This window comes from Nestor notabilis, unplaced genomic scaffold (assembly GCF_000696875.1).
Source record: "Nestor notabilis isolate BGI_N333 unplaced genomic scaffold, ASM69687v1 scaffold24653, whole genome shotgun sequence".
Lineage (NCBI taxonomy): Eukaryota > Metazoa > Chordata > Aves > Psittaciformes > Psittacidae > Nestor > Nestor notabilis.
Window position 1 is genome coordinate 6,075 of NW_009921905.1, and position 27,113 is coordinate 33,187.

The following is a 27,113-nucleotide window of genomic DNA, read 5'->3' on the forward strand; positions in this document are numbered from 1 at the left end:
TGGTGTTCGTAGATCAAACAAGGTAGGATGTTGACACAGCTCTTGGCAGAGGCATTCATCTGCCCATGTGATGTTCCACTTCACTAAATTAATTTCCTTTCCCATTTTCAGAGCTGTTGAGCGCTGTGTAAGCAAATGTTTGAAGCAACTTGTAAGAATCTCCTCAGTGTGTCTTGTAAGACCAGAGTTCTGCCTTGCAAGGGTTGGGAAGGAGTTGTACTCATTCCTCTTCTTTCCCTGACTGCAGCCTAACAGAGGGACAAAAAGGCCCCGTGATGAAGAGGAAGAGGAAATCAAAGCCCGTCGGAAGCAGGCGAGTGCACGGGAGCACAGTCGTCACCGGGAAGAGGAGTCAGCTGCACTGGAGGAAACTGATGATGAGAAGAAGAAACTCCTCCAGATAATTGAGAGGGATGGTGAGGAGGAAGAGGAGGAGGTAAATCACCAGTGTCCTTCGGGAGAGGGGAGGCGGGGGAAAGGAGCAAACACTAAATCACTTCCCTGATTTCCATTTCTTGGTGTGCAGATGATGCGACCAACTGGTGATTTCCGCATGCCTCATGCAGCGTGAGGTTACGGTTTTACTTCCCTGCCCCACAGGGTGTTCATTAATTCCAAACAGGGCTTCTCACAGATCTCCTCTGAGGGCTTAAGGGGGGGCAAGAGGGAGGGGGAAGGGAAAGCTTTCAAGCCTAATCTCTGCTTTATGCTGCAATCACCTTCTGAAATGTACTTTTAGGAAGCAGTTTGTGTTCTATCCCATTTCCTCACTGCTGTTCATCAGTGCCCCAGCCATGCATTGCCTCCCCTCTCCCCTCTCTGGAGCTGTGCAGCAGCAAATAACCAAACATTCTGCTGTACAGGAAAGGTCTTGGGTCAGTGGGGTGTGGCAGCTGTCAAGGGTAAATGATTCCAAGATTTGGAGACAGAAATCCAATGCAGCATTGGCCTTTCTGCCAAGGGCCAGGGAAAAGATCACTTTATAAATGTGACACATGGGTTGGTATAAATCTAGAAGATATGTGCTTCCTGCTGCCTGTTTGATAAAAACCCAGGTGATATTCACCACTGCAGGATCATGTAGGTTTGTAAAGTATCATTGTTCTCTGTACACAGCATTGCTGGCATTCCTCTCTGAAAGGCTCCTTGTTTTTTTGATGTTGAGCTATTGCCATGGCAGTGGTTGCTGATAGCGAAGGATAACGCAAGGATTTCTGTATGTGTGAGCTCCTGTGAGATGAATGGATTCAGACAAGGTCCTCTTGACTGGCTGGAGCCTCATGGATTCCTGCAGTGCACAAGTCCCTTGTCTTTGTCAGGCAGAGTTCACTCATCCAGACATCTTAAGGGCTGATGTCCAAGGTTCCTTTAGACCCAAAGTCTCTCATTTATTATCTTAAATGCAGTTGATGTAAGCGCCATCAAAATGTGCTTTGTACCAGGAAATCTGCTGGAAGGAAGCTAATCTGTGGGACACTGCAATACTGAATGCAAATTAAATGAAGATACAAATAGAGGAGAGGGAATAGGTTCCACAAGAAATCTGTATCAGCAATGTTTTAATAAAAGTGCACTAAAATCATGAAACAGGGAAAATAACCGCAGTGTGTTTGAGGTGTCGGGGAGGGAGCTGGAGTTCTATCACTGCTGTGCAGTAAATGTGTGTTGCCAACTGAGAAACACCTCAAAAGCACTTAAAAAAATAAAAAAGTACTAGAGTAAAATATTGATTTATTTTTTTTTTTTTCTTCTGAAAATAGCAGTGAAAGCTTATCCAAGTGAGGAAAATACAAAGAACATAAACTGGGGGTGGTTAAATGTAGAGCTGCGAAAGGAAACAGCACAATGGGCTTCTGAAAAGAAACTGCTCATTGCATGAACTGCCAGGGCAGCTTTTCCCTGGTACATCAGAAGCAAAAAGCCTCAATAGGTGCTGATGGTGCTGGTAATAATGTAGAAGAGCAATGAGAGGAAGATGAGCCGTTGCAGTGCCGGTTTGGGGTTTTTCATTGATGCTCAGGGTCAGAAACAGTTCTGGTTCTTTTCTAAGATCCTTCCATCATAAATCCTGGGTTTATTACAACTTGACTTACAAGGTTTTGCTCTCAGGAGCTTGCTCAGGTCTGAGCTGGAGTAAATCCACAACTAACAGTAATGGGGTGGGGGTGGGTGTTGTCAGGTTTCTGCCCTGACACTGCCGGGGTGACCGCTTGCTCCTGAAGGGTCTGGGCCTGGCCACAGTCTCACCACATCACTGTGCACTTGGTTTTGCTGGGTAATTGTTCCATCCATCCCAAGCTGTTTCATGCCCTCTCTGATTTGGTTAGGAGGAACCTCTGGATGAAAGTTCAGTGAAGAAGATGATTCTCACCTTCGAGAAGAGATCTTACAAAAACCAGGAGCTGCGGATCAAGTTTCCTGACAATCCAGAGAAGTAAGATTGTGCTCAATCCCTACTGCCCTTTTCCTTTCGATTTTAGGTTTCAGCCCGAATCAATTTCTTGACTGTACAGATGTTTTCAGTTACACAAGGCTCATGTAACAGCAGTTGTCACCGTGTACTTCTAAATTGTATTTGAAACTAAATTTGTTGACACGTCTTGCCTGGCATCTCCTGAAGGGTGCTGGGCTCTGCTTTGAGGGGGGCTGTGCACTGAACACGCCTCATGCACCTTTTCCCTTGTTGTTAATCATGTTTGTGTCTCCCCAGGTTCATGGAGTCTGAGCTGGATTTAAATGACATCATCCAGGAGATGCACGTGATCGCCACGATGCCGGACCTGTATCACCTGCTGGTGGAGCTCAACGCGGTGCAGTCCCTCCTGGGGCTGCTGGGCCACGACAACACAGATATCCTTTGGTTGCTAAAGCAGCTCTCGTGAGGGAGGCTTTCTACAGGCTTTGCTATAATCTCCTATATCCTGCTCTCACAGGCTCCCATGTTTTTCTCTTTTCTCCCACCACACTGAATTTATGTCTTCTTTTTTTGTCCAAGTGAAAGCCTTCTCTCTTCAAGTAATATTGATTCTGCATTTTTTCAGTGCTGTTATTCTCCTTTCTTGTTTTATGACCCTTTCATCCAGGTGTGAGTGGCTGTATTAGGGTGTGAGCAGATGACAGCCCAGGAAGAGCTGAGGTGTAGGTTTAGCAGCTCCTTGAACTGTGAGCAACCTTTGTCTGGAACAGCCCCGGTGAGAACAGAACCAGTTTATCCCATTCTCCTGAGGCTGAGCTGTCACACCATCGGCTGTTTGCTGCGGGCTTCCTCACCGCAGTGCTACGCTCTGCTTGTAGGTGTGGTAAATTCTTCATGTGCCCACACCTTCACTTTGGTGTGCCCAAAGGTTGAGGTTTGAGTGGCCCCTCCAGTTACGTAAGTACCGGAGATGTTTCTGTGCTCAGTTAGGTCTGCTGTTGCTGAACCAGTCCCTGTGTGCCCACCCCTTCTGCCTCTAACCATCTGAGGACATTTTGGAGAGAGTTTTGTCTACACTGTTAGACACTTTGGTAGCTTTGAACTTAAACAGTGTCGTGTTTTGGATATCCTGGTGCCTTAATGCTCAGCTGATAGATTGAACTATGCTTGGCTTACCACTGGGCAGCCTTCAGAAGCAGAGCTCACGCTGTATTGCTTATGACATGTTCTACAGTAGGTGAAGCTGGAAAATTGTGACAAGATTTGGGAGATGGTGTGTCTGTGTCCTGACAGACACAGTGAAGCCCAGCTCCAGAGGTTCCTCCTAAGCAACCAGAAAGGGTTCTGGATGTAGACATGGGACTACAGCAGCTTTTCTTCTTCCTTTTTTATTGATTCATGACCTTAGCAAAGTGATTTATTCTTTCTTTTTCTTTGTGTGAAGAAGTAGATAATACTTACCAGCTCTTCTGGGGCGTTTTGAAATAGGCAATGTTAAAAGGACCATTGGTGCTAAATGTTGTTGTCTGGTGCACAGGTCTTGGTTTTCTTTTTTAGCCCTTTTCCTTAGTGACATGTACTAAGCATCCATCATTCATTCTTTAAGTGGGGGCAGTGATCAGAAGCTAGAACCAAAACATATATATTTTATTGCATATTGTTTTATATTGGAAAGAGTGCTTATGTGTTGGGGTGTTGTGACTGGTATCTACCTGAGCCTTGGTGTGGTGAGTGCTGGTCCCTGCAAAACACCAACCACCACAGCTTCCCTTATCTGTGATCTGGAATGGGAGTCCCTCTCAATAAGCATTTGTTAAGGATTTATTGCTGTCCCATGGGAAGCTCCCACATGCATAACCAGCTTCATGGCTGCCAGCATTTTGGATGGTTTTTTTGCCAGGCACTGCAGGTTTTTGTGTCTGTGTGTGGTGGGAAAGCTTACCCTGAATTCCTCACTCACAGGGAAGAGATGAACTCTGGAATAACGGAGCTGATCCATGGCTGGGGTGCACGGGAATGGAGCTTGCTGTGTCCTGTCAGCCATGGAAAGCCATGTCCTTGGGTCACTGCTGCTGTCAAAGACTTGGCACGGTTTCCACTGTGAACTCTTTTTAATTGGTTTGCAGCTTGCCTGTCAGTCAGTGCAGGGGTGGAAACCTGGGCTCTGAGCTGCAATTCTGGGAAAAGTGTATTTCTTGTTATAAAGCTGCTGAAGTATTTTCAGATCTGTTGGAAGCGGGACGCAGGCTGTAGCAACGCCTCTCCCTGCTTGTGTACGGGGTACAAATGCGGTCGGGTGAAGCATCTAGACAAAACTCAGTGGATTCAGCTCAAGTTTTCTAACGACTTTTTGTTAAAACAAATAGAAAAGGATTTTAAAAATGACTTCTTCAAGGAGAAAACTAAATAAATGGCTCTTCAGATGTGATTTAAATGTAGTGGCTTGAGGGTCTAATGCAAGGAGACAAAAGCAATGTCCAGGGAGAGCAAATAATCTGCTGAATGATTCATGCAGTTTTATACAGCATGTGAATGAAAGATGATCACCAGCAAGACTTAGTCATGAAAGACAGGAAAGCTTCAAGTGAGGTTTTGCTTTTCTATCTCCTAAATTTTATAGGACAGCAGAGACTCTCACTGGAAGCCTCCACAGAAGCTCCCTCCCAGAGGCAGGGTGAGCTCCTCTGCCTGCTGGGCTCTTTGCTGAGCTCCCTCTGAAGAGGCTCTTTTATCCTTCAAGACATGTTCTGCCCAGATAGCTTTGGCTTGGTTGAGGGGATAAAGACAGTGGTGGTCTTGCTTATGCATGTCTTCTGCAGCACCTACACACAGGTTACGTGGGGCTGGGACAGGCAGCTCTCTGTGAGTCTTTCCTGAGATTTGATAAGTCATGACAGAGACCTTGCTAAGAAAAGATGTATGAAAATGTTTCTCCTGCTGCTGCTTGTGTCTGAGCAAATGCACAAGCAGGAGGCTGGTTCCTTGGCCTGGGCCCTCTAAAGACATTCATCACCGAGCTGTGATGAGGATGTGCCGAAAGCTGCATCTCTGGCTCTGCCTCAGCGGGGCTCGGGCAGGATTGATCAGTGTGTCCAAGAGCACAGGGAAGTGGGACTAATGAGGTGCAGAGTGTCTCATACAGCAGAGCTGTGCTGTGCAGCCCAGAGTTAATGAGTGGGATTGGGGCTGGCAGGAGCTGTTCTGTTCCATGAGCTCCATGGGGAGAGGAGTGTGCTGTCCCCATCGGGCTGGGCAGGGGGATCGCTCCGCTTCTGCAACTGCTGTGTTGGGTGCATCCTGTCGGGTTAGTGGGGAGATTGCTGAGAGCAGGACACCCAACATTTCTCTGCTTATATTCAGTCTCGACAATGCAGGATGGTCCCTTGTTACACCAGTGCTACCAGTTTGATCTGAAAAAATCAGTATCATCAAGAAAGAGTAACATTGCCTGATGCAGTGAGCACAGTCACGTTTGGCTTTATCATTCTAATTGTTGGGATTCCCTGGCTTTGGTGCTTTTGAGGACTGTGCTGATGCAGTCTCTGTGCTCTTGGCTCTCATTTTCCTGTGCCCACTGCTGCAGTATTACCACTTGTTTTGGATCGTGTTGGGAGCATGCTGGACCAAGAGCAATCTGCCTTGGATATTAAATGTGTCTGCCCTTCTGTCAGTTGTCCTTAATGCCTGGCACATGTTTCCATAGCAGTGGTAGACTTGCTTCAAGAGCTTACAGACATTGATACTCTCCATGAGAGTGAAGAAGGAGCTGAAGTCCTCATAGACGCTCTGGTAAGTTGTGAACTCCAGGAATTTCAGTGCTTGATGTCTGCTGGAGCCCTCTTTTTTGGAAGGAACATATTTATATTGCAAAACCTGCGTAGGCTGGAGATTGTTTCCTGTGGGGAGGGAGCATTAAGTGATGTTTGTGACTTGGACTGTGTCCTGCTGAGCTTCATTTGCTTTTTTTCTTCCTTCTTGTGGGAAAGGGGTGACTTGTTCACCCGTGAAAAGCCGAAGTTTGTGGCAGGGCTCTGATGCTTATCTGAAGTACAATGGGGCCACCGTGAGCTTTCAGCCTGGCCTCTTGCACAGGAGTCGGTTGTCTTCTACCCAGGAACTCTTGTTTCAAACCTCAGATCTGTGCTTGAGCTGGGACATCTTGTTATAGGGAGGGTGTGTGGTTTTCCTACCAAGAAGTACAAATTTTCATGTAACAGGGCTAATGCGTTTTGCAGGTGGAGGAGGGCTCAGAGGCCATGATCCTTTTTGGTGTAGAGAATAGACAACCCCAGAAAACTACCTTTGTGCAGCAGAGGCTGCATGGCTCAGTCTCCAGCCTGGTTAACCCTCTGGAGTGCCTCTTGGCCTCTGTGGCGGAGGACTTCCCCTTTTCCTGGCATCTGGGCTGGGTGCAGGGGGAGGATGCCCTCTGGAGAAGTGATGCCCGCCAAAACCTGAGATTCATGGCTCCTGCCTTTGGGCAGCTCCTGCTGGCGAGTGCTGCATGTCTGAATCACTGTGGCTGTGTCTTGTTCTGTAACTATCATGTTGAAATTGGAAGAGTGGGAATTAGGGGTTTTCCTTTGTTTGGCTGCTCTGTTCTCAGTCCTCCCTCCGTGTCCAGTCACTGTAGTGTTACCTCCAGAGGTTAATGACGGTGGCCCCGAGCTGTGTTCCTCCAGCTGCCCTCTGGGCTCTTGTAATTACTCTCCTTCGTGGGAAGATTGCTGGCTGATGAGATGGAGAGGGGCTGCTGGAGAAGATGTTTTCTGTAAAATGTGCAGGGAGGTAGTAAATCAAGTGAAGTTCCTTCTTTGTTTTCCTTGTCACTGATAATAGCCAAGTTCTAGAAGCTTTATTGTCCTCTTTGAAAGAAACAGACCAGACATATCTTGGAGAAATTTTTAGGTATCTGCTTTTGAGATGACTTTTGCTTTCTTTAAAGAAAGTAGGTGTAATGCTGTAGGGATCTGGGAAGATTGCTGCACTCCCTTCCACACCACCTGATGCTTGTACTACTTCCATGTGTCCACTGGGCCCAAAGCTAGTAGTTAGAATGGGAAATGTTATTTTGTTTAACTCTCCCAAGCTTATATCTGCAATGCAAAATTACCCAATGTCAGGGCGGACTCTGCCCAATTGCAGCTTTAAAAGCACATTTCTTGTGCTGGCTTCTTGGGAAGGAGGCTCCACCTGCAGATGTGGGTTCCTGCTCCTGCTGTTAATCTCTGCGTTTCGTTGGCTTGCTTGAAACATACACCTTGCTTGGACCTAAGTGCAAGGGAGGCTTCCACTGGTGACCGTTCAGCTTCTGGATTTGAGGCTGTGTGTGTGAGCATTGGTCCTTCAGGTTTTTGTACCCTCTAAGGTGGAAAATAGAACAAAAATACAGGCAAACCAGTGGAAACAGAGCTGCTCAGAGAGCTGCCAGCCTGGCCATGGCACCTCCCAGTCAGCACTGGGAGGGATTATGAATCAATTAGGCTGGTTCAGGAAAGAAGACTGTGACAAGGTGCATGTTTTCCTCCAGATGTTTTCCTGTTTAATCTGAAACACAAAAGTTGTTTGTTTAATTAGGGCAAACACAGCAGCAGATCTACTCAGTGATTCCTTTGTTTCCTCTGAGATTTTAGAGCAAGACTGTTAATTCCTTCTGCTTGTGCCAGTCAGGATGCTTCAGTACAGCTTATTGATTTTTATTATAAACCACCCCCCCGCCCCCATTCTTTCTCCTTCATCTTCCTCTCTTTTTCAGTCATCTCTTATGTGTTTCTCTTGCCCTGGTGTTTAGGTAGAGGGCCAGGTTGTGGCCTTGTTGGTCCAGAATTTGGAGCGCCTGGATGAAAGTGTGAAGGAGGAAGCTGATGGTGTCCACAACACACTGGGTAAGTGGCTGTTGCTTGTCACTTCTTTCTCTATTTTGTACAAAGGGGGTGGGTTATCCCTCCCCTTCTTTCCGTCCCTCTTTCCCCTTTGAATTGTCCAACACTACCATTGAGGACCCAGTGGAGCTTTTCAAGCACAACTGCAGCTCGTGGCAAAGCCTTATCCCCTGTGCCAGTGCTTGGTGCCTGGCTACTAGTAAGTGGCTGTGTGGCTCAAGCTGCACCAGGAGAGCTCCACGGCCCCTGTGTGTACTGTGAGCTCTACTCACTCTGTTACAAGAGCTGTTTATGTCTTAGCAATATATTTAACTTCCAGGTAGTAAAACATTTGCATTTCTTATAAGTACATCATTACCTCTCCCCAATCTCAGCACAACACAGTAACTGCTTTGCAGTGTGTGTGTGTTACTAGCATTTAGACCATAATTTGGGATTGCCATCTCCTGAGAACTGGAAGAATGAGAGTGACTGGAAACATGAGGTTTGGAAGTTTTACTGCTGCTGTTACTATTAGTTTAGTTCTGAGCAATGAGAATTGCTGCTGGGGTGAAGGGAAGTGTCCTGGGCTTCTTCCAGCAGGAGCTGGTGTCACACTGAGGATGGGCTGTGTGGGCAGTGAAAACAGAGGGTATTGTACACCTGAGCCTGAGTCTCACTCAACACAAAGGTGGTTTGTGAGTAAGATGTAAGTGTGAGGAGAGCGGCGCAGCCCCACAAAGCAGTGTTGGTGCAGGCCAGAGCTGAGCTGCTGGTGGGAACCCATGTTCTGTGTCCTTCTTTTCAGCCATTGTTGAGAACATGGCAGAGTTCCGGCCGGAGATGTGCACAGAGGCTGCGCAGCAGGGCCTCATGCAGTGGCTGCTCAAGAGGCTGAAGGTGAGTTTCTCTTCCTCTGTCGTTTGGGATATAGCCCAATAAAAGTCAACTGGCTGCTGGTCTAGGAGCTGCTGTGATCCAGACCGTGCTTAGCAGAACATGAAAGGCCCAAGACTGTCTGTTGTAGGCTCTTCTGCTTGTGTAGGTTATCTCTGTGGTAAGTTCTAACACTTGTGAATACAGTGAATTCAAACCTTGCCTCAAATTGGGACGTGTCCCTTTTGACTTACTGTGAACCAGCAAAACTGAAGGAGTTGGCTCTATGTGTGAGTACCACCACATTCCTAGCTCAAGCACCAGTAGTGCCAGAACTGCCAGCACCCACCTTCCTTCTCCAGACCAGTTAGTATGAGCTTGCAGCACAGTGTAAAATAAGCCAGTTTTGTGTGCTTATGTTGCAGAAACCAAGTTAAGGACAGTAAGGCAAAATCTGGGGTTTGTTCTCTGTGGTTTAGTTTAAATATGACATGACTGTGTCTTGTCTTCATGTCTTATAGCAGAAGGTGTCTTTTTTCTGTTGGTTTGATTCCTGTATGGTGGATTTCTGGTCCTTGGCTGAGATTTGTAGGGATATAAAAGCTGACAACCATGAGCGGGGGGACTAATACAGAACACTTTATGCCTTTGCTTCCTATGTTTCTAACATTTCTTTGGGTTTCAAGTGGTGCCTTTGTTTAACTGCTGGTGGTGGCTTTTTCTTTGAACTGCTCAAATTGCCTTTTGAATTCAAAATTACTTTTCAATACTCTTTGCATCCTATGGCAGTGAGCTGCAAGGTTTAACTCTGTCCTGTGTGAAGAGATGCCTAAACATTCCCTGGAAAATCCTGCAGGAAAGGAATGGAAAGTTCAGCTGTCTCGCAGAGCTAGTGAGGGAAACTTAGCAAATGGATTCTGACCTTTCCTAACTCTGTTAGTAAGGCCTTGGCACTTCTATACTTAAATGTCTTTATGGTTAAAAGGCCTCTGAGTCACAGAAATACTCCATCAGCTTTTTAAGTGTGCAGATACCCCTCTGTGCACCTCATGTACTTGCTAGTAGAAGTAACCTATAATTTCTCATTACAGGTAGTAGCATAATTGTATTCCTTTTGCTTAAAACCCTAAAAGTGAAGTTAATTTTAGTCCAGGCAGGTCTGTGCTGCTGCCTGCCTTGTGATTGCGCTGCAGCTGAAAGGCTGAGGCACTGTGGACAGCAGAATAACCACAGCTTGGATTCTTCAGTGTGATGCCACCAAAAACGAATGTTCAGGGTGTTCAGGATGTGGTGCTCAAGGTGCTTTGCTTTTTCTTCAAATTCAGCAGTTTGGTTTCATTATGATTTTTATTAACATCTTTGAGTTATGGAGGGAACATATGAAATGGAGGTGCTGTGACTGTGCAGGCTAAACCCACTTCGTGTTTAGTGGCTGGGACATTGTGACCCTTGTCCGGAACTCTGCAGTTTCTATTTTGTGTCACTGTGAGGTATGGTCTGAATTTCAGGTTTTGGTGACAGTGCAGCCTTTCAGAATAGGGATGAGCCCCGCATGCTCATATAGCCTCATGGTTATACTGTGCCTGCAGGGTTTGAGCCAACTTGGTCAACCTCATGTAGGACAGCGGGAGGCATCCGAGCTGCTGTTCCTACGTGTGTGTGTGAGCACACACAGGCACCCCATCACCCCCGGCCTGGAGGCAGTTACTGCTGCTTTGTCACGGGCATACTGCAAAATTCTCACTGTATTTGGTTGAAGTGTTGCTCAGGCACTTGGTGATTTGATTAATGTGTTCTTGAAATCAGTGAAGCGGTGGCGTGCCCTGATGGGTCTCTTGTTCCTCCTTCACCAACAGGCGAAGATGCCTTTTGACGCCAACAAGCTGTACTGCAGCGAGGTGCTGGCTATTCTGCTCCAGAATAATGATGGTGAGATGTGTCCTGGTATCAATATCCTGGTAAGGTGGGAGCCAGGCTTCTCTCCAACCACACCAGCACTCCTCTGCCTCTGGCATCCTCTGCTGAGCTCCTCCTGTGCTGTGCTCTCCTGCAGCCTCATGCATCCTCTCCTTCTCTGCGGCTTTTGTACTCTGTCAGGCCGTATCGATTTTGCTCGCTGATGTATCAGTGTTAGATGGCTGTAAAATCTGACAGTTAGCTTCATTTTTCTCTCTCTTTTCCCCTTCCCCCCACCTCCGTCTAGACAACAGAGAATTGCTTGGGGAGCTGGATGGGATCGATGTGCTGCTTCAGCAGTTATCTGTGAGTAATTCACACACGTCCTCTCTGCATCAGAGGCTCCTGGGCTGGGTGGGAGGAGGTGGAGCAGGCTCTGGGTGTAGCACTGCCCTGGCAGGCAGGAGATGCTGAAGCACTGCTGTGCTTTCTGTTTACTGGTGGCATCGTCTGTGAGTGACTTGTCTGGGGGTTCTCTGGTAATGAGCTTATCCATGTGCTTCTGTGAACTGCCAGTGGTGAATTTGCCTTTCCTTTTGAAGGCCTGTGTGGTCTTTAAGTTGCACATTGGTCAGTATGGGGTCAGTGCAGTAGAGGGGCAGGAGAGTTACAAGAGGCAGTGCACTGATGATGGGTGCAATTGCTAGCTTGGGCACATCAAATGCTGAGGGCTTGTGACAGAAGATGTTCATGTGCTCTACAACAGTGTGCACCACACTGGGCCCTCCATTTGAGGTAATTCTTCTTTCTTTGTCATGCAGGTGTTTAAACGACACAACCCTGGTACAGCTGAAGAACAGGAAATGATGGAGAACCTGTTTGACTCCCTTTGCTCCTGCCTAATGCTCAGCTCCAACCGGGATCGATTCCTGAAGGGCGAGGGTCTACAGCTGATGAACCTGATGCTCAGGTACCCACATAACTGTGGTTTTCTTGCCTGCCTTTGACATACCAACACATGTTGTGGCTCGATAGCTGTGGGTTTCTGTCTGTCTTTCCAGCATGTAAGTCAGACCTTCTCAGACATAAGCTCCACTCTGTCTTTAGCCCTGTTTCCTAAGAACAGGGGTTACTGCAAAGCCTCATGAAAGTAACTGCGCAGATCTGTGGGGTAGACACCCAGATGGAAGAATGCCATGGGTCAGGCCACTAATCCCCTGAGGATTTAAGACCCCTGTGAGGGAGAACCTTTGGATGTCTCTAGGGAAAATGTTTTTCCTTTTGTTGCCAGTTTAAGCTTTGCAGTGCTGTGTGTCCTCCAAGCTGGTGAATTTTTGTGGGTATTGATACAAAACCTGGTTTTGTGAAGTGGGCACAAGTATTGTTTCTCTAGTGTGTTCTGTCACACCATGAGTCACCAGGGCTCCTCCTCAAACCTTGCCTCGTCCTGCCTGGTGTCCTCTCTGCTGCCTGGCTTCCTCCAGACCGTGGGGGCTGGTTGTCAGATGCCACCATGAGGTGCTGTGTTCCTGCAGTGCGTGGCTGGCTCATGTGCAGCAGCAAGGAACTGAATAAAGACCCAAACGTGGATTATTCAAACAGGAACACTTGGTTTTTGTGCGGCTAATTAAAGAAAAGCTCCAAAACTAAGACCGAGAGGGAAGGCTCCCCCTGCCCGAGCGCTAAGCTGCTAAGCCAGCCTTGCAGAACTAATGACTTGGAGTTCTTTGCCATGTGGGTGGGATCAGCATTTGGTTTTTAATGGCTTTTTCCCCGTTTTTGGGCTCTGCTGTTTACCACTCTCTGCACCAGGATCCCAGCTGGAAAATTAGGACAAGAGGAAAATTTCTCCCTGGATGCATTTCTCCCCACCAGTAGTTGCAGAGGGGTTAGGAGGGACAAAGCATGACTGAACTGCCAGCAACAGCTTGTCTCATGAAGGAGTGTCCAAGACCTCAATTTTGGGATGCTTTGGGACCTACGGATGGGGTTGGTAAAGTGACAGTGGGGAAAAAAAGCAACATGGAATATTTTCTAGAAGCTTCTACCACGGCTGCCCATATGCACGGGCTATACTGACAGTTGATGGCTTTGTTTATTTTAACTCTTCTGCTTACCTGACCTAGATTAGAAGAGCTGAAGCTCTTATCTGGCTGTTTGAATAAAGAGCGCTTTGGTGAGGACACAGCATGTTTCTGGAGCTTTCAAACCACCGAACAAAGCCAAGTGCCCAAGAACTGACACTGCAAGGATTTGCTGCGTGTTTGCTTGTGGGGTTTTTACGTATTTTAATATCCAGAAGAAATTAGATGGCTATTAATTCTGTTTAGAAGTGTTATCATTGGAGTGTTCTTGGTGGATGCTTAAAAGCTCTTTCAGGTGCTCAGTTTTTCTTGGGCAGTTCTGCTCTGGTAATGGCAGGCTGGTGTCGTACCTGGGGAGTGAGCTGTGGTACCTGTCATCTGGAGCTGCCCGGGAGTATTGTGCTCCTGTGTCGGCTCGATCCCTCCTGCTAACCAAGGCAGACGAGCAGAGCCCCGCTGCTGTGATTGACCACCTCGCCCACAAACAAGGCACAATTATTTTTCTCTCCTGTCGGTGTCCTCTGAAGGCTGGGGCAGAGATCTGTTATGTTTTGGTGTTACTTTGAAGGTGGTTAATCATTGTACCATGGTCTGTGCAGATGAAAGGACAAATAAGCAAAGTTGAAAGTTTATTGACGTGATGGGAGATAGATAAGCTGTGTGAGAATAAAGTTATCAGGCTGGGATCTCTGTTACTGTCTTCAAGAACACAGCATTCTGTATCAAGTGCTGCCCGATCCATCTGCCCAGCTTGTTCTGTTAATAATGGTCCTGCCCACAGACCTGCAGGGAAGTTGAGCATCTTTCAGCTGAGCGGGTAGCAGGCTTGAGAGATTCCTGTGGGCAGTAACGGAAACAGGGCTGTCTGCTGCTATGCTGAGCCTTGGAATGTGTGGCCAACAGCACAAGGGGATGTTGTGTTGTGAGAGCTTCTACTGTTTTATGATGAGATGGTGGTAACACCTGAAAATGAGCACAGTGTGGGTGATAGGCTTCACGTGCATGTCCATAGCAAGCAGTGTCCTGACTCGGGGTGCTGGGGGGGACTGGGAGCAGAGCTTCATCAAGCAGGCACATAGAAGAGACACCAGATTGAGCAGGGATGAAGCCTGTGACAGCAGAAATGAAGCAGGAGGTTTTGGAGGAGGGGGAGAGCATGCGTGTATATCATTATTTGAGCTGCATCTCTGCAGCAATGGAGACTGGTTTATTTTATGAAGTGTCTTTATAAAACATAAGATGGTTTGTCAAGGTGGGAGCCACCAGTGGAAAGTTTATAAATGTCACATGGAATAAAATTCAATTTAATTTTTTTAGGTCAGGAAGCACTTTTTAGATCAAGAGCTCCTCAGCCTTGGTAACCTAACTGCAGTTTACCTGACAGAGCCAAGAGAGAAGCCCAGGCATGTAGTGTCAGCTCCTCGCACGCTGACAGGAAGTTTATTGCTTTTGCTGTTAAATTGTGTTAAGGTTTGGAGGAGAAGCAGCCCCTCGGTTCCCGGGGGATGTGTCAGGAAGACTCTCTGTTGCATATGGAAAATGATGTGTGGCTTTCAGGTAGTAACTGAAGGCACGTGAGTGTGCACAGGGATGGACGTGGCTGAGGGAGCTCGTGGCCACGTACATCGCTCGGGCAGTGGGGTTTGGCTCTGTGGCTGCTCACTGGCTCTTCCTGACGCTGGAAAAGCATTTGCTCTGTGCAGCCAAGCCAGGGTGAGGACAGGCAGCTCCATCCAGCTCCCCAGAGCTCAGCTCCAGCTATTTCAGGGTATGTTTTTTATGACATTAAAATCCTTTTATGTTTTCTTGTCCTGCTGTTCCCAATGACCCCATGGAAACTTAGACTGTCTCTTTACTAAATCTTCTGGTTAATTAAATGGAACCATTTTATGCAGCACTTTTCCAGGAAATCTGGTATTTTAGAAAGTGGAAGATGGTGTTATGCTAATGTGGAAAGTCCAATTAATGTTCTTGCCTCTTCTTTTTGAAATAATAGATGCACCAAGAGAGTTCTCTTAGATGTAAGGGTATTAAAAGGAGGAAAACAATGGTTAGCAAATAAAGTTGTAACTTGGGGTTCCCTGTGAAGACTGGGGTCGTTCCGTCTGGTGACACTCACCCGTACTTGCCTTTGAATGCGTGTGCAGCTGAAAGTTACGTCAATAAGCACAGATGAGACCAAGATAAACTGCTTGCCCTCTGGCAGAATAAATATTTCAAATAAAATCAACTCGAGACAGTCCAGTCAAGCAGCTATTGATCTCTAAAAGCCTGAACTTAAACCAATGAATATTCCAGAGATCAGCTCTGTGCAACCTTCCTAAATGCTGATCAATATGCAGCTGCTTCCCCTGAAAACATTTCTCATATCATCTGGCCTCAGAAGTACTTTATTTTTAGCTCTCCGTGGAGGGGAGGAGTGGTGCTGAGCTCCCTCCTGCACCACTCTGGGGTTGAACTCGCTACTGCGCCGGCTCCCAGCCACACACGGTGCTTTCGGCACCGCTCAGTGCCAGCGGGAGCCCTGCGGCTGTCTGGGCACAGCGGCTCCCCTCTGGGCAGGGTGTTAATACATGGCTTTTCAGATTGTGAGTTGTGAGGGGTTCGTGAAGGGAAGCAGCTGCTTTTCCCTTCCCATTGCCCAGGATGTTTTAGTTTTTCCTCTGGATGAATTATAAATTCCTCAGTTTCTGGTCTAAGAGGTACAGGACAGCTTGAGATCATTTCCAAACCAGCCAAGTTGCATCAGCATTCTGAACCTGCATTAGACCAGAATAGCCCAGAATCTATCTTCATCCCTCCACACGTGATTTCTGGAGATGGGGTTTTCTTCATTACAACTGACCACCAAGCTCTGCTTACCAAGCTTACTCCCTTATTGAATTGAGTTATTGCTAGATCTAAATCCTGATCTTCCTGGTGTGTCAGTATGTGCCTTGTGTACCCAGCCCAACTCCACTGCTGCTTTGTGCTGCTGTTTGCAGGGAGGTGAGGAAATAACTTCTTCCCTAGCCAGGAAATAAATAAGAAAATAAAACCATAGCAGTAAAGTCTATAAAATGAAATAAAAATAAAATAGAAAATAAAAATAAATAAAAGACATTAAAAAAGAAATAACCAAGAGAATATCCTCAACCACAGTTCTGAGAAGAGTATTTGTCAATATAACGGTTTGGCTTGAAGAAAATCTTGCATAGAGCTTGTGCTCAAACTCTTTGTACTTCCCTTGTCATACTCATTTCCCTTTCCCTGCTGTCTCATTAACATAGTGTGATCCAAAGCTCCTCATGTCCCTGAAAAGCTCAACCTGCCTCTTTTCAGAGAGAAGAAGATCTCCCGCAGCAGTGCCCTGAAGGTGCTGGACCACGCCATGATCGGACCGGAGGGCACCGACAACTGTCACAAGTTCGTTGACATTCTGGGCTTGAGAACCATCTTTCCTCTCTTCATGAAGTCACCCAAAAAGATAAAGAAAGTTGGAACAACTGAAAAAGAACACGAAGGTGGGTGCGCTTCAGATCCTCCTTATTGCTGTGGTGGAGGTGGATGGATGGTGAGTGTCTGATAAGTGCCTGCAGGGAGGGAGCAGCACATCACCGCCTCTTCAGGGCTCCTCCTGCTGCTGGGAACACGCTCACCACCTCCTTCTGGTCTCAGCACTTCTGGCAATTCCATTTCATGTGCTGGTAATAAGTTATTTTACTCCTGTAGGGTCTGTTGTTTGAAGCTCTGACTCTGATGCAAAACTCCTTTGAAAAGAGTAATGAGGCAACTACAAATGTCACCTCAAAAGCAGTGTTTTCATGGCTCTAAGCACTGAAGTGTGACTCAATGAACATCAAGCATTGCAGAAATAAACTGCATGCTTTTGAAGTTGCTGGGTTTTTTTTTCCCTTTTTCTATTTTTTCCCCCTCTCTCCCTGGAAAACTGATTTTAACAGAAATCTGTGGAGTCTTAACCACAGGACCTTATGCTGAACTGAATCTAGGGTCAGTCCTTTCTCCTTCTGGTAATGTCATGTTCTCCATTTTGTTGATAATCATCATAGAATCCCAGACTGGTTTGTGTTGAAGGGACCTTAAAGCTCACCTAGTCCCAATCCCCTGCCATGGGCAGGGACACCTCCTGCTAGAGCAGGTTGCTCCAAGCCCCTGTGTTCAGCCTGGCCTTGAACACTGCCAGGGATGGGGCAGCCACAGCTTCTCTGGGCACCCTGTGCCAGCGCCTCAGCACCCTCACAGGGAAGAGCTTCTGCCTCAGAGCTCAGCTCAGTCTCCCCTCTGGCAGGTTAAAGCCATTCCCCTTGGCCTGTCCCTACATCCCTTGTCCAAAGCCCCTCTCCAGGTTTCTTGTATCCCCTTTAGGGACTGGAGCTGCTCTAAGGTGTCCCCTTAAGGAGCCTTCTCTTCTCCAGGCTGAACCAGCCCAGCTCTCTCAGCCTGGCTCCAGAGCAGAGCTGCTCCAGCCCTTGGAGCATCTTCCTGGCCTCCTCTGGACTTCCCTGAGCCACGTGGCTTGGGATAAATTTGATATACTGCCAGCGATGCTGAGGTTTTGTGTCAGTTCTGTAAAGGGTGAATGTTGTCAGAAGCTGAAGAGGTGTCGGGGGTCTCGGGCTTGTCTTGTATCCACCCTCAACTCTTGCAGCAAACCAAGGGAAAATGGAAGGAAATGGCAACAAAACAGGAGCTCTAACCCCACGTGTCCTGCTCTGGTGCTGTGCTCGCAGCTTGGGTGTTCCCCAAAGCAGAGGCAGGAGGTGTCCCCTCCTGTGGACCTTGCTGCAGAGCATCTGCTTGCTTTGCTCCCCCCACGGACAGGCTGGTGAGGAAAAGGAGACACAAATCCAGGAAGTGCCTGTTTTCTTCCAGAAAACTCTGCCCATGGTGAGCTGGTGCCATTCGTTCAGAGCACCACAGCTAAAAGCTGGTAACGCCATTCCCGACGGCAGCGGCGTGGTGAGGCTGCGGCAGCCGTGGAGGGGGGGCCGCGGCCGACTCGCTCTTTACTGTATTGGGGCGGAGCCAGCCGTGGAGGTGGGCCTGCTGCCGTCTCTCTCTTGACCATGTGCCTTGTCCTGGACAGATAATGGTGGGGACAGAATGCTGCTGTGTGCTCTGGGGTTTATGTGATAAAGTGGCAGGGATGGGTTTGGTCTGTCTAGGCTGTGTAACAAAATTGTGGGTTTGGGTGATAAAATACACACTTGTGCTCAGATGGTGGATTTAGAGGGTGTTTGGAAGTGTTCATTTGCAGCATGAAAAGGAGGTTGCTTAATCCAGCTGAGAGAAAGCTCAAGCTAGAACATGAGGTTCTGAGCAGAGAGCTGGGCCTCTGGCTCATGTCATTGACTTAAATTTTCAGTTTGGGAAAGTGGGTTAAACTCTGTCTCATCTGCTTTGTTTTGAGACTGCAGATGATACCTGGGTGCAGCCTTGGCTCCTGTGAGGATCAGGCAGCAGCCTTGGAAGCTCTGACAGGCTGGATCCTGCCTGAGTCTGTGATAGGAGAAGAGGCAAATCTGCCCTGGGGGAGACCAGCACGATCCGTGCATCCAACCTCTGTGCTGTGCCTCCATCTCGTTAGTATTCAGAAGAAATGGAGGCCATCAAGATGAGGCCAGAAATTGGCTTTATTAAAATAAACTCTCCCTAAAAGGCTGGGGCAGTAAGTCCAATTTTCTTTGTTTTGCATCGCTGGGCAGGTGAGTCCCTGAATTTTTAAGGAGGGGACTTAATTGAGACGTTTTGCAGGTCCCCAGAGCCTTTTGTAGCCATTGTCCCAACACGTGTCCAGGCAGCACAGTGTGGTTTTACTTTCCTAAATGTTGCCCAGCAATTCCCTGTGCTCGGAGCAGTGCTGTCAGCTCCGTGGTGCCCACAGTGGTGTGGGTCTGGTGTGACCGAGTCGATGGCCTCTGTGCTGTGTTATCCTAGAAATGCACTTCCTTCTGCAGCTCTCCTTTTTCTTTGTTTATCAAAAAGGATGCAGCAGTCAGTCTTGTGACTCTTCTCTGTAAAAACTTCATCCGGTGTTCCCAGTGATTAAAAAATACACATTAAAAATTAATTAGCATGATCCTCTCCCGCTAGGAGAGCGTTCACGTATGTGTCCAATGGAGGAGAGGTTCCTTTACAGGGTTAACCAGGAGAGCTTTGTAGCAGAGGCCTCAGTATTTATTCAAAGTGGTTGTAAGGAGCTGTGCTGTGAACAGATCCACTGTAAGGCTGGTGGGTCACACACCCGGTCCCACTGCAAATATGGGGTCCTTAATGGGCTCGTGGCCCTGGAGCCTAATTTTAGCTGCTTAGAGGACAGCCCTGATGAGAGCTTCAGCGCTGGGTGAGGTACAGGATGGCTCTGGCAGAGAGGTTTGAAACTGGTGCTGTCCCCCCACTGCCTCTCTGGGTGTTCTTTACCTACAGCAGCAGCAGCACCACTGGTACCGCACCAGCTCGTGCTGTACTTCACTGCAGGGACACTCTGCTCATCCAGTTCTTTGTCCATAGAGCACAGAATCTTCCCTGTTCTGGAAGGGTGTCTGGTAGTGGTAGGAAAATACTCCCCTTGTCTGTCTTTATGGTAGTGTTGCTTTTAACACAAGAGTCGGTCTATAAAATACTGTTTATTTTATTGTCTTGAGGGTGGTGTTCCGGATGTGGCAAAATAATAAATACCCTGGTGGAAAAAAACCTCTCTCACTGTGGCTTGGTGAGCTTTATTTATTAAAGAAATTTATAATCCAAATTAAATTTGATAAAAATATCTCTTTTGTAATGCATTTTTCACTCTTTAAAAGCTCCTGTAAAGGTGTCAGTGCTGGTTAGCTCCATTTTAAACACTGTCACTGTTTAAAAATTATTTTCCTCTAGGGAGCCTGGGAACAATTTAAACCCAAACTGCACATATTTATGCTTTATATACACTGTGTAATTAGGAAACAAGAGAGGGAAAAATTCTTAACTATCTTTATGGATGATCTGAGCCTGAGCTCAGGCTGGTGGTGTCTGGCTGCGTACGTGTTATCTGCATCTCAGTTTTGCCTGACTTTGTACAGACGATGATCTACGTCTGAGGGGGTTGGGTTTGGGAGAAAAATCTCATTTGAAGCAATTTCCCTCTTCCTGGGGCAGTGAAGCAGCTCAAACCAGAAATATTTTCAGTTGATGGCAGAAATGGTTTAGAGTTTTCCCAGGTCTGTGGGGTCCAAATACCTGAGAGTGTCCCAGGTCCCAGCCCTGGAGGGAGCCAGCCTGCCGAGCAGCATGGCTTGGGCACAGCAGCGCTGCGGGGCTGTGGAATGGTGGTGGGAGTCCCTGGGGCTCCTCGGAGCTGTGTGGAGCGGGTGGAGGTGGAGAAATAGCCACAGGTATCACTGCAGAAATGTCTAATTCCGCCCAATGCTTGGTGTTGGTTTCTGAGACTGACTGCTCCTGGCAATCCTCCTGGTGAAGGATTGTGATCCCTCTGGTTGTGACCCAGGGGTGTCAAGCCAGAGACTGAGCACTGTGCGTGAGGTATTGTGCAGCACAGTGTGGCTGAAGCTGCTGCTTCTGGCTTCTCTGTGTGGTCAGTAATACATGGTTGTGTAACAGTGCTACCTGTGGTAAGCATCTGTAGAAAGGTAGAGGCCAAACTGTGGGGAAGATGTGCTCTTGGCCAGCATGAGCCTGGGGGCTGCATCAGACACGTGAAATGGTGAGATCTGTCTTGTTGAGGTGTTCTTGTGGGGACCCTGCCGGAACCTGGTGGCCTTGCTGAGCTGAGCTGGAGTTGCAGAGAGTAAGTATCTGGTGTGTGATGGCAGGGAGTGAACAGGAGCCGGGCTCTGGGTTGTTCCTGGTGTAAATACAGGGTAAGGTTTGACATTATGGTTTTGGAGTGACCTCTGAATGCAGGGGATGCTCTGTGTCTGTGCCAAAAGCTGCTGCTGCAGAGCTGAAGATCAGCTCGTCTACATGTCCCCGCGGCTGCAGCAGCTCTTGGAGCTGGAGCCTGAAACTCTGGAACAGTCTCAGTGAGCTAAAGATGGAGAAAACACAAATTCCCTCTGTAGGGGTGTCTGTAGTGCAGCAGTCGTGACCTGCTCCATGGGCTGGAGGTTTTTCTTTGCTTCCTCAGGATGGTTATTTCCAGTCTAGTTTTGTCCACTTGGAGAGTCTAATGAAATATAAAAGGCTGTTTGTCCAATTCATCTTCATTTAGATGCCTTCTCTTGACTTAGATGTCAGGTTTACTTAGGAATGCTTAATTTGATAACCTGAGAATTAGTTCAGCCAATTTCCAAATGAGAATTCCTCTCACTGTGATTTCTTGTCCATTCTCCCTCTCACAACAAGGCGATACTCAGCTGTACGCTTCTGTAAAACAACAACAGCAGAAACCCATTTCTTAGTAAATGTGCTCCTGCTGCTGCGTAGCAGATGCTGACAGGCAGCAACGCCCCTGGAATGAACCTGCTGCAGAACCAGCTCCCTGGGCATGGACCAGTGAGAAGGCAGGCACAGAAAAATGGCCTGATGAAGAGTTATCTCTGAACCGGCCCCTCTGCCAGCCACGGGGAAATGTTGTCATTCGGTGCTCTGCTGAAGTGGGTACCCGGGGAAGGCATCAGCCTGTTTAAACAGAACTTTATTATGCCAATTTGTTATTTTACCGTCAAGCCTCCAGAACGCGACAGGAATCTGATGGGAGTAAGCCATGATGCTGAGGGCAGAGTTAGATTTGTCTCAATTAGAGCTCCCTGCTGCAGGAACACCACAAAAATAAACTTCCTCAGTCGATAGAAAGAGTTTTGTTCTACATTTAGCGTGATGGTGGGGTCCAGCTCACCAGGGGCATTGTGCATGGAGCTCTCCTGGCCTTCCAGGTCCTGCTTTACCCATCAGTAACGTCAGTGTTTTACTGTTGTCAGTGTTTCTCTTGGTAAAATACGGTGATACTTGAGAGGGTTACTTTTTTAGAATGCAGTTATTGATGCATGTGGAAACAGGTAAGCTTGTTAGGTGCTGCACCACTGCAATAGCATGACCTTGGTTCCACCAACACTAGTGAGGAGCAGGAGCAGTCAGTCTGCTGCAGCTTTACAGGCTGTACTGAAACCCTCTGTCGGAATGCACTTCACATGCATCCCAAAGCTGCATGGAGGAGTGTCCTGGCTTCAGCTCTGACAGTTATTTTTCTCCTTCCTGGTAGCTGGTGCAGTGCTGTGTGTTGGCTTCAGTCTGAGAACAATGCTGGTAGCACGCTGATGGTTTAGTTAGTGAGTGAATGGCTGCGTGGTGCTGAGCTACGAGCTGGGCTTGAACCATGACAAGGAGAAACTCCTGAGGTCACCTCTCAGTATTGCAGTGCTGCTGTGGAGAGGATGTACACTTCCCACCTGTGCTAGGAGGGATGCACACCGGGTCCTGGCGGGGGGTTTGGCAGTGTGGCCTTGGTGCAAGCATCCTCCTTCCTGGCTCTGGTCCTTGGGATGTGCTGGGGCTCTATCCATGTTTCCCAGCAAAGACGTGAACTGCAGAGTCTTGTCATTAGGAAGGGGGAGAAGTTTCTGAGAGAACTGGCTTTTCTGTTTCCCCTGGTACTTCCCTGCTCTGCGTTTTATCCGGAAAGTTCTGCACAAGACAGAAGGCTCTGGAGTGAATTCTGCTGGATTCACCAGGATATCCTGCTGTCCCCTGTGCCCAGGAGCATGTTGGCTTCCTCTGCTCCAGTGTTGCAGGGGAGTGGGCTGTGAGGCAGGTCTCCGATGGAAGGAAATGCAAAAAAATAAAGGGGGGGTATAATAAAGGCAGAGGAGGGTAATGTTGTGGCTTGATGTGACAGGACCTCCTGCTGCTGCAGCTGCCAGTGCCAGCCACGGAACAGATTAATCTGTATTCCACCCCGCTGATGCCGAAGTCAAGATTGATCTAATTAGGATGGTTTAACCACTGCTGTGTTCTGAAGCCTTTGTGCCCGTCTGCAGAGGGAAAAGCTCCCAGGAGGGGGGTGAGCCCGGCCCGGGCAGGACAGGGCAGCCAGGCTGTGGCTGGTGCAGGGGAGGTTGTGGTGTTCCTGTGGAGAAGGTTGTTCTTGCTGCATCCTGGCTGCTGTTCCCAGGCTGGTCTCCGTGGCAGTGGCTGTTCAGAGCACTCGGATCCGGTCCTTCTGGGAAACGGGGCTGGCAGCAGCTCCTGCCTCCCTGCAAACGGCGCTTCCTCTGCAGGCCCTGTGGATGCTGACTGAGGGTGGCAGGATCATGAGGGGCTCCCAGTGTTCAGGGTGGGCAGGGACCCCGAGGCAGCACCCCAGGTTGTGGCCTGTCTGCCAGTGGAGATCAGAGCTGGGCAGCCGCAGGGTTTGCTTTCAAGGACAAGGAACAGCACCGGCTGCTACTCCTGCTCCAGAGAGGATCTGACCCTGAGCAAGTGCTGTGGTGATGGAATTGTGGTCATCAGGGTTTGTTGGCCAGGAGCTGCAATAGAGCATAACTGGGGTTTGGGGGGCAGCATGGAACACACCAGTGTGTTTCTTTCAGGAAGCCGATAAAAAGGTTTATATAGTTTAGAGATATTTCTGCAAAATATTTTTGAGCGTTCTGACCAGGCAGCTGAACATCTCCTGGGGTTCTGGAGTGATGTGTTGAAAGAATAACCTCGCTCTTAAAAAACCTGTGTCAGCTGCTTCCGGCTTTTCAATAGTTGTGAAGGTTTTACTGATAACATGGATAAACACCCGCATGTGTGCACCAAAGCAAGAATGGTGGCTAAAATACATTTCCTGGTGAGATATAGTGTAGACATATTCCAGTGAATACTGAAAAAAGTCAAGGTACATCATTGGTGAGAATATTACTGCTAAAATACTCTGTCAACACTTCTAAACACTTCTGAAAAAAGAAGGTTTGGGGGGGGGGAATAGTGTGAGATGCAGAGCGCTGGCTTCCTCCTAAAGCGGCAGCTGCTGGGGTGGATTTAAAAGTACAAAGTCTCAATTTTGTGGTATCTTTATTTACCTGAAGCAAACAGGATCTTACAAGGACTTCAGAGGATTTTATGGTGTTTTTAATGTAGACCCTGTATTTGGTGGTGGGTTCTGTGGTGTGGCCACTCCTGCGCCCCCGGCAGACCCGGAGCCACCTCCCTCCCTCCCGATGAGCCATCTCCCTTCATCCTGATTCCCTGCCCGGGCAGAACCAGCCACGGCTCTGAGACCCCATAAACCTGTTCTCTACCCTCTCCCCCCATCGCTTTGGTGCATGAAAAATCGACACCACCTCAGGCAGAAATCTGTTTCTGGAAGGAAGCCCCATTTGTAAGTGGCTAATGGAAGGGGGGTGCCTGTGTGCTCTGTGGCTCAGCGCAGATAAATGCATCCAGGGGAGAGGGGACAAGGACAGGGCCAGGCAGCCTGTGCAGCTTCACCTGCCCATGGAGCCTCCCTGCAGATGTGTCTGTGCTGCTCATCCTTTGTACATGGTGTCATCGATCATGGCTGCTCCTGGCTCCAGGCAGCACCATGGAAATAAGTGTTAACGGGGCTCGGTGGCAGGAAGATGATGATCCCTTTCTCCTGCATGTTACGTTTTCCTCTCTGAACAGAACCAGTCTCAAGACCCTTCTCCTCTCCCCACCACCATGGGTGAGGAAATGTTTATGGCCATTATTTTTCATGAGTCTTAATCAGCAAGATTACAGTGAGGACATCTTGGAGAAGCTGCAGTTGTGAATCTGCTGAGGTATCTACAGCACAAGGTGTAAAGCCCTGCAGCCCGCGGAGCTGAGTGGGGCAGAACCTGGGCTTTATGCGAGATGCTTTTTCCAGGTCACTGTGGGTGAGCAGGACTGTGATCAGTGTGGCAGGAGTAATTGCACAGAACCAGAGGAGACATCCCTGCCTGGGCTGTGGGGGGTGAGGAGCTGCCTGTGCTCCTGACAGACAAGGCTTCCTGCTCTGGCTCTGCCTCCTCGTGCCAGTGATGGGATGGGACCAGGGTTCTGCTTATCAGCAGCTACACGCAGGAGTGCTAGTAGTAAATTTAATGGCATGTTACAGAGAAAGTAAGCTCCCGTTCCTGATCTCAGCATGCAATTTTCATTTTGTATCTCCAGAACATGTCTGCTCCATCCTGGCCTCCCTTCTGCGAAACCTGAGAGGGCAGCAGAGGACACGGTTACTGAATAAATTCACAGAGAATGACAGTGAGAAGGTAAGTGCTCGGTGTGTGTCTGCAGTCTGGGGCTGCCAGGTTGGGAGGGTGCTCAATACCAGCAGGATGCCTCTGTGTGCTCAGTAAGGTACTGAAAAGCCTCGTGGTACCTGCTGCAGGGACTCACACTCTCATTCATGGTGTTATCCACCAGCTGGAGGACTGGAAGTGCCGTTAGCACTTGGCCTCCCACATCCCAGGGGCTCGTGTTTCCGGGTGCTCTTGCACACAGCAGTAGTGATGCTCAGTCCCAGGCTGTCTCTCTGCTGCAGGCTGATGGTGTAACACGCTACACGGTTTCACATGGTACCAGCTCTGAACCAGGGCAGTGGGGAAGGTGCTGGATTTTCTAGTGAAGCTCTTTGACAGGGTGTTGAGGGATTGCTGTAATATACATGTAGCATTCCTCATTCTTCCCCTAGAATGTGTCACTTTAGTGGTGTTTGCTCTGGGAAATTCTTTCACAATACATCCATGGTAGTGGATAGATCAAACAGTTGTGAGACAGAAACAGCAGCTTTTGCAAACCAGTAATTCCAAGGGGTTTGTAAATTCCACCACTGGGGAAATACTGGTTCCTTAGTACTCCTCACTAGTGTGTTTTGAGGGTATTCTTTGTAACCTGTTCTACTGCTTGCAGACTGTTTCCCATTCCAGTTCAGAGGAGAGCAGCAGAGCTGTAATATGCCTGGTATATCCTATGTAAGCTTGGCTGAAGAAACTGGGAGAACTGGGAGAGCCACAGCACAAGGGAGCGAGCTGGGGCCCTGTGTCTTTGCTGCCTTCTAGCTGGAGCTGGCGAGTGCATACTGTGATAGGGGATTGGGCTGAGCTGCCTGCAGACTCTGCTCATCCAACCACATGTATACCATCCTTCCAGAATGTGTTCCTTCTGTGAGTGACAGTTGCCTGTTACTCTGTGGAGACTGCAGCTAGGAGGAAAACAAAATGGCATGAAGGATTAAAGATTATTGCATTGTTCTTTTTTCTTGCTTAGGTCTCTCTCTTCTGCCCTTGCAGGTTGATAGGCTGATGGAACTGTATTTTAAGTACCTGGATGCAATGCAGGCAGCTGATAAGAAGATTGATGGAGAGAAACATGTATGTATTGCTTAAGTTTTGCCAGCTCATGTCTAACACCTCTGCACAGAACTTGTGGATCAGCTGGGGTCACTCTTCCAAGCTGTGCCCTCATACCTATGCTGTTAGCTCTAATTCTTGTTGGCCTGCTCTCCAGCTTCCAGTTAACCTCAGGTAAAACGGGCTGAGAACTTCTCTACCGCAAATACTCTTGGCCTTTTAGAGTGAATTTTGCCAGGAGGGCCTAAGCCTGTGCTGTAATTTGCCTTCAATTTTACTTGGCTGTGATGTCCCTTGGTCTGGCAGATGGAGACTAAGTGAAATGCAGAGAGACAATTACATGCTCATGTGTGAGGCCTCCTACCCTGGTCTTTAGAGTTCTGATCAGCTGCGAGGAAGTGTCTATTTTGATTAGTCGGAGGAGGCTGCAGGCAGAGGCTGGTGAGCTCCCCGTGCTCCCTGCACACCAGCAGTGAGCCATTTGAATGACACGAGCCGTGGTACCACACAGCACTTTCTTGGAACCAAAGCTGGAACAGACCCTGTGAGAGAGCACGAGCTGCTGGACTCAGGAAGCAGCTTGCAGAGCTGTTAGCGAGCTTGGCCAGCTTCCCACAAGATTATCTGTATCAGCACTGAAGAGGGTGTGAGATTGATTAACACTGACAGAGAGGAATGGCTGCAGCGGCGGCGCGGCACGCGGTGC

At 48.3% G+C, this 27,113-nt stretch overlaps 1 protein-coding gene across 1 annotated transcript; it reads left to right on the top strand.

Moving 5' to 3' along the window:
* Window positions 1-244: 244 nt before the first annotated feature.
* On the top strand, window positions 245-26,428 carry CTNNBL1 (catenin, beta like 1; the record flags this gene model as incomplete). The annotated part of the gene is made up of 12 exons (XM_010011360.1): window positions 245-436; window positions 2,328-2,434; window positions 2,711-2,850; window positions 6,108-6,205; window positions 8,208-8,301; window positions 9,086-9,177; window positions 11,010-11,082; window positions 11,357-11,415; window positions 11,871-12,019; window positions 16,455-16,636; window positions 25,230-25,327; window positions 26,348-26,428. Coding segments are annotated over 12 exons (1,365 nt in total), but the record flags the coding sequence as incomplete, so codon positions are not given.
* Window positions 26,429-27,113: the final 685 nt, after the last annotated feature.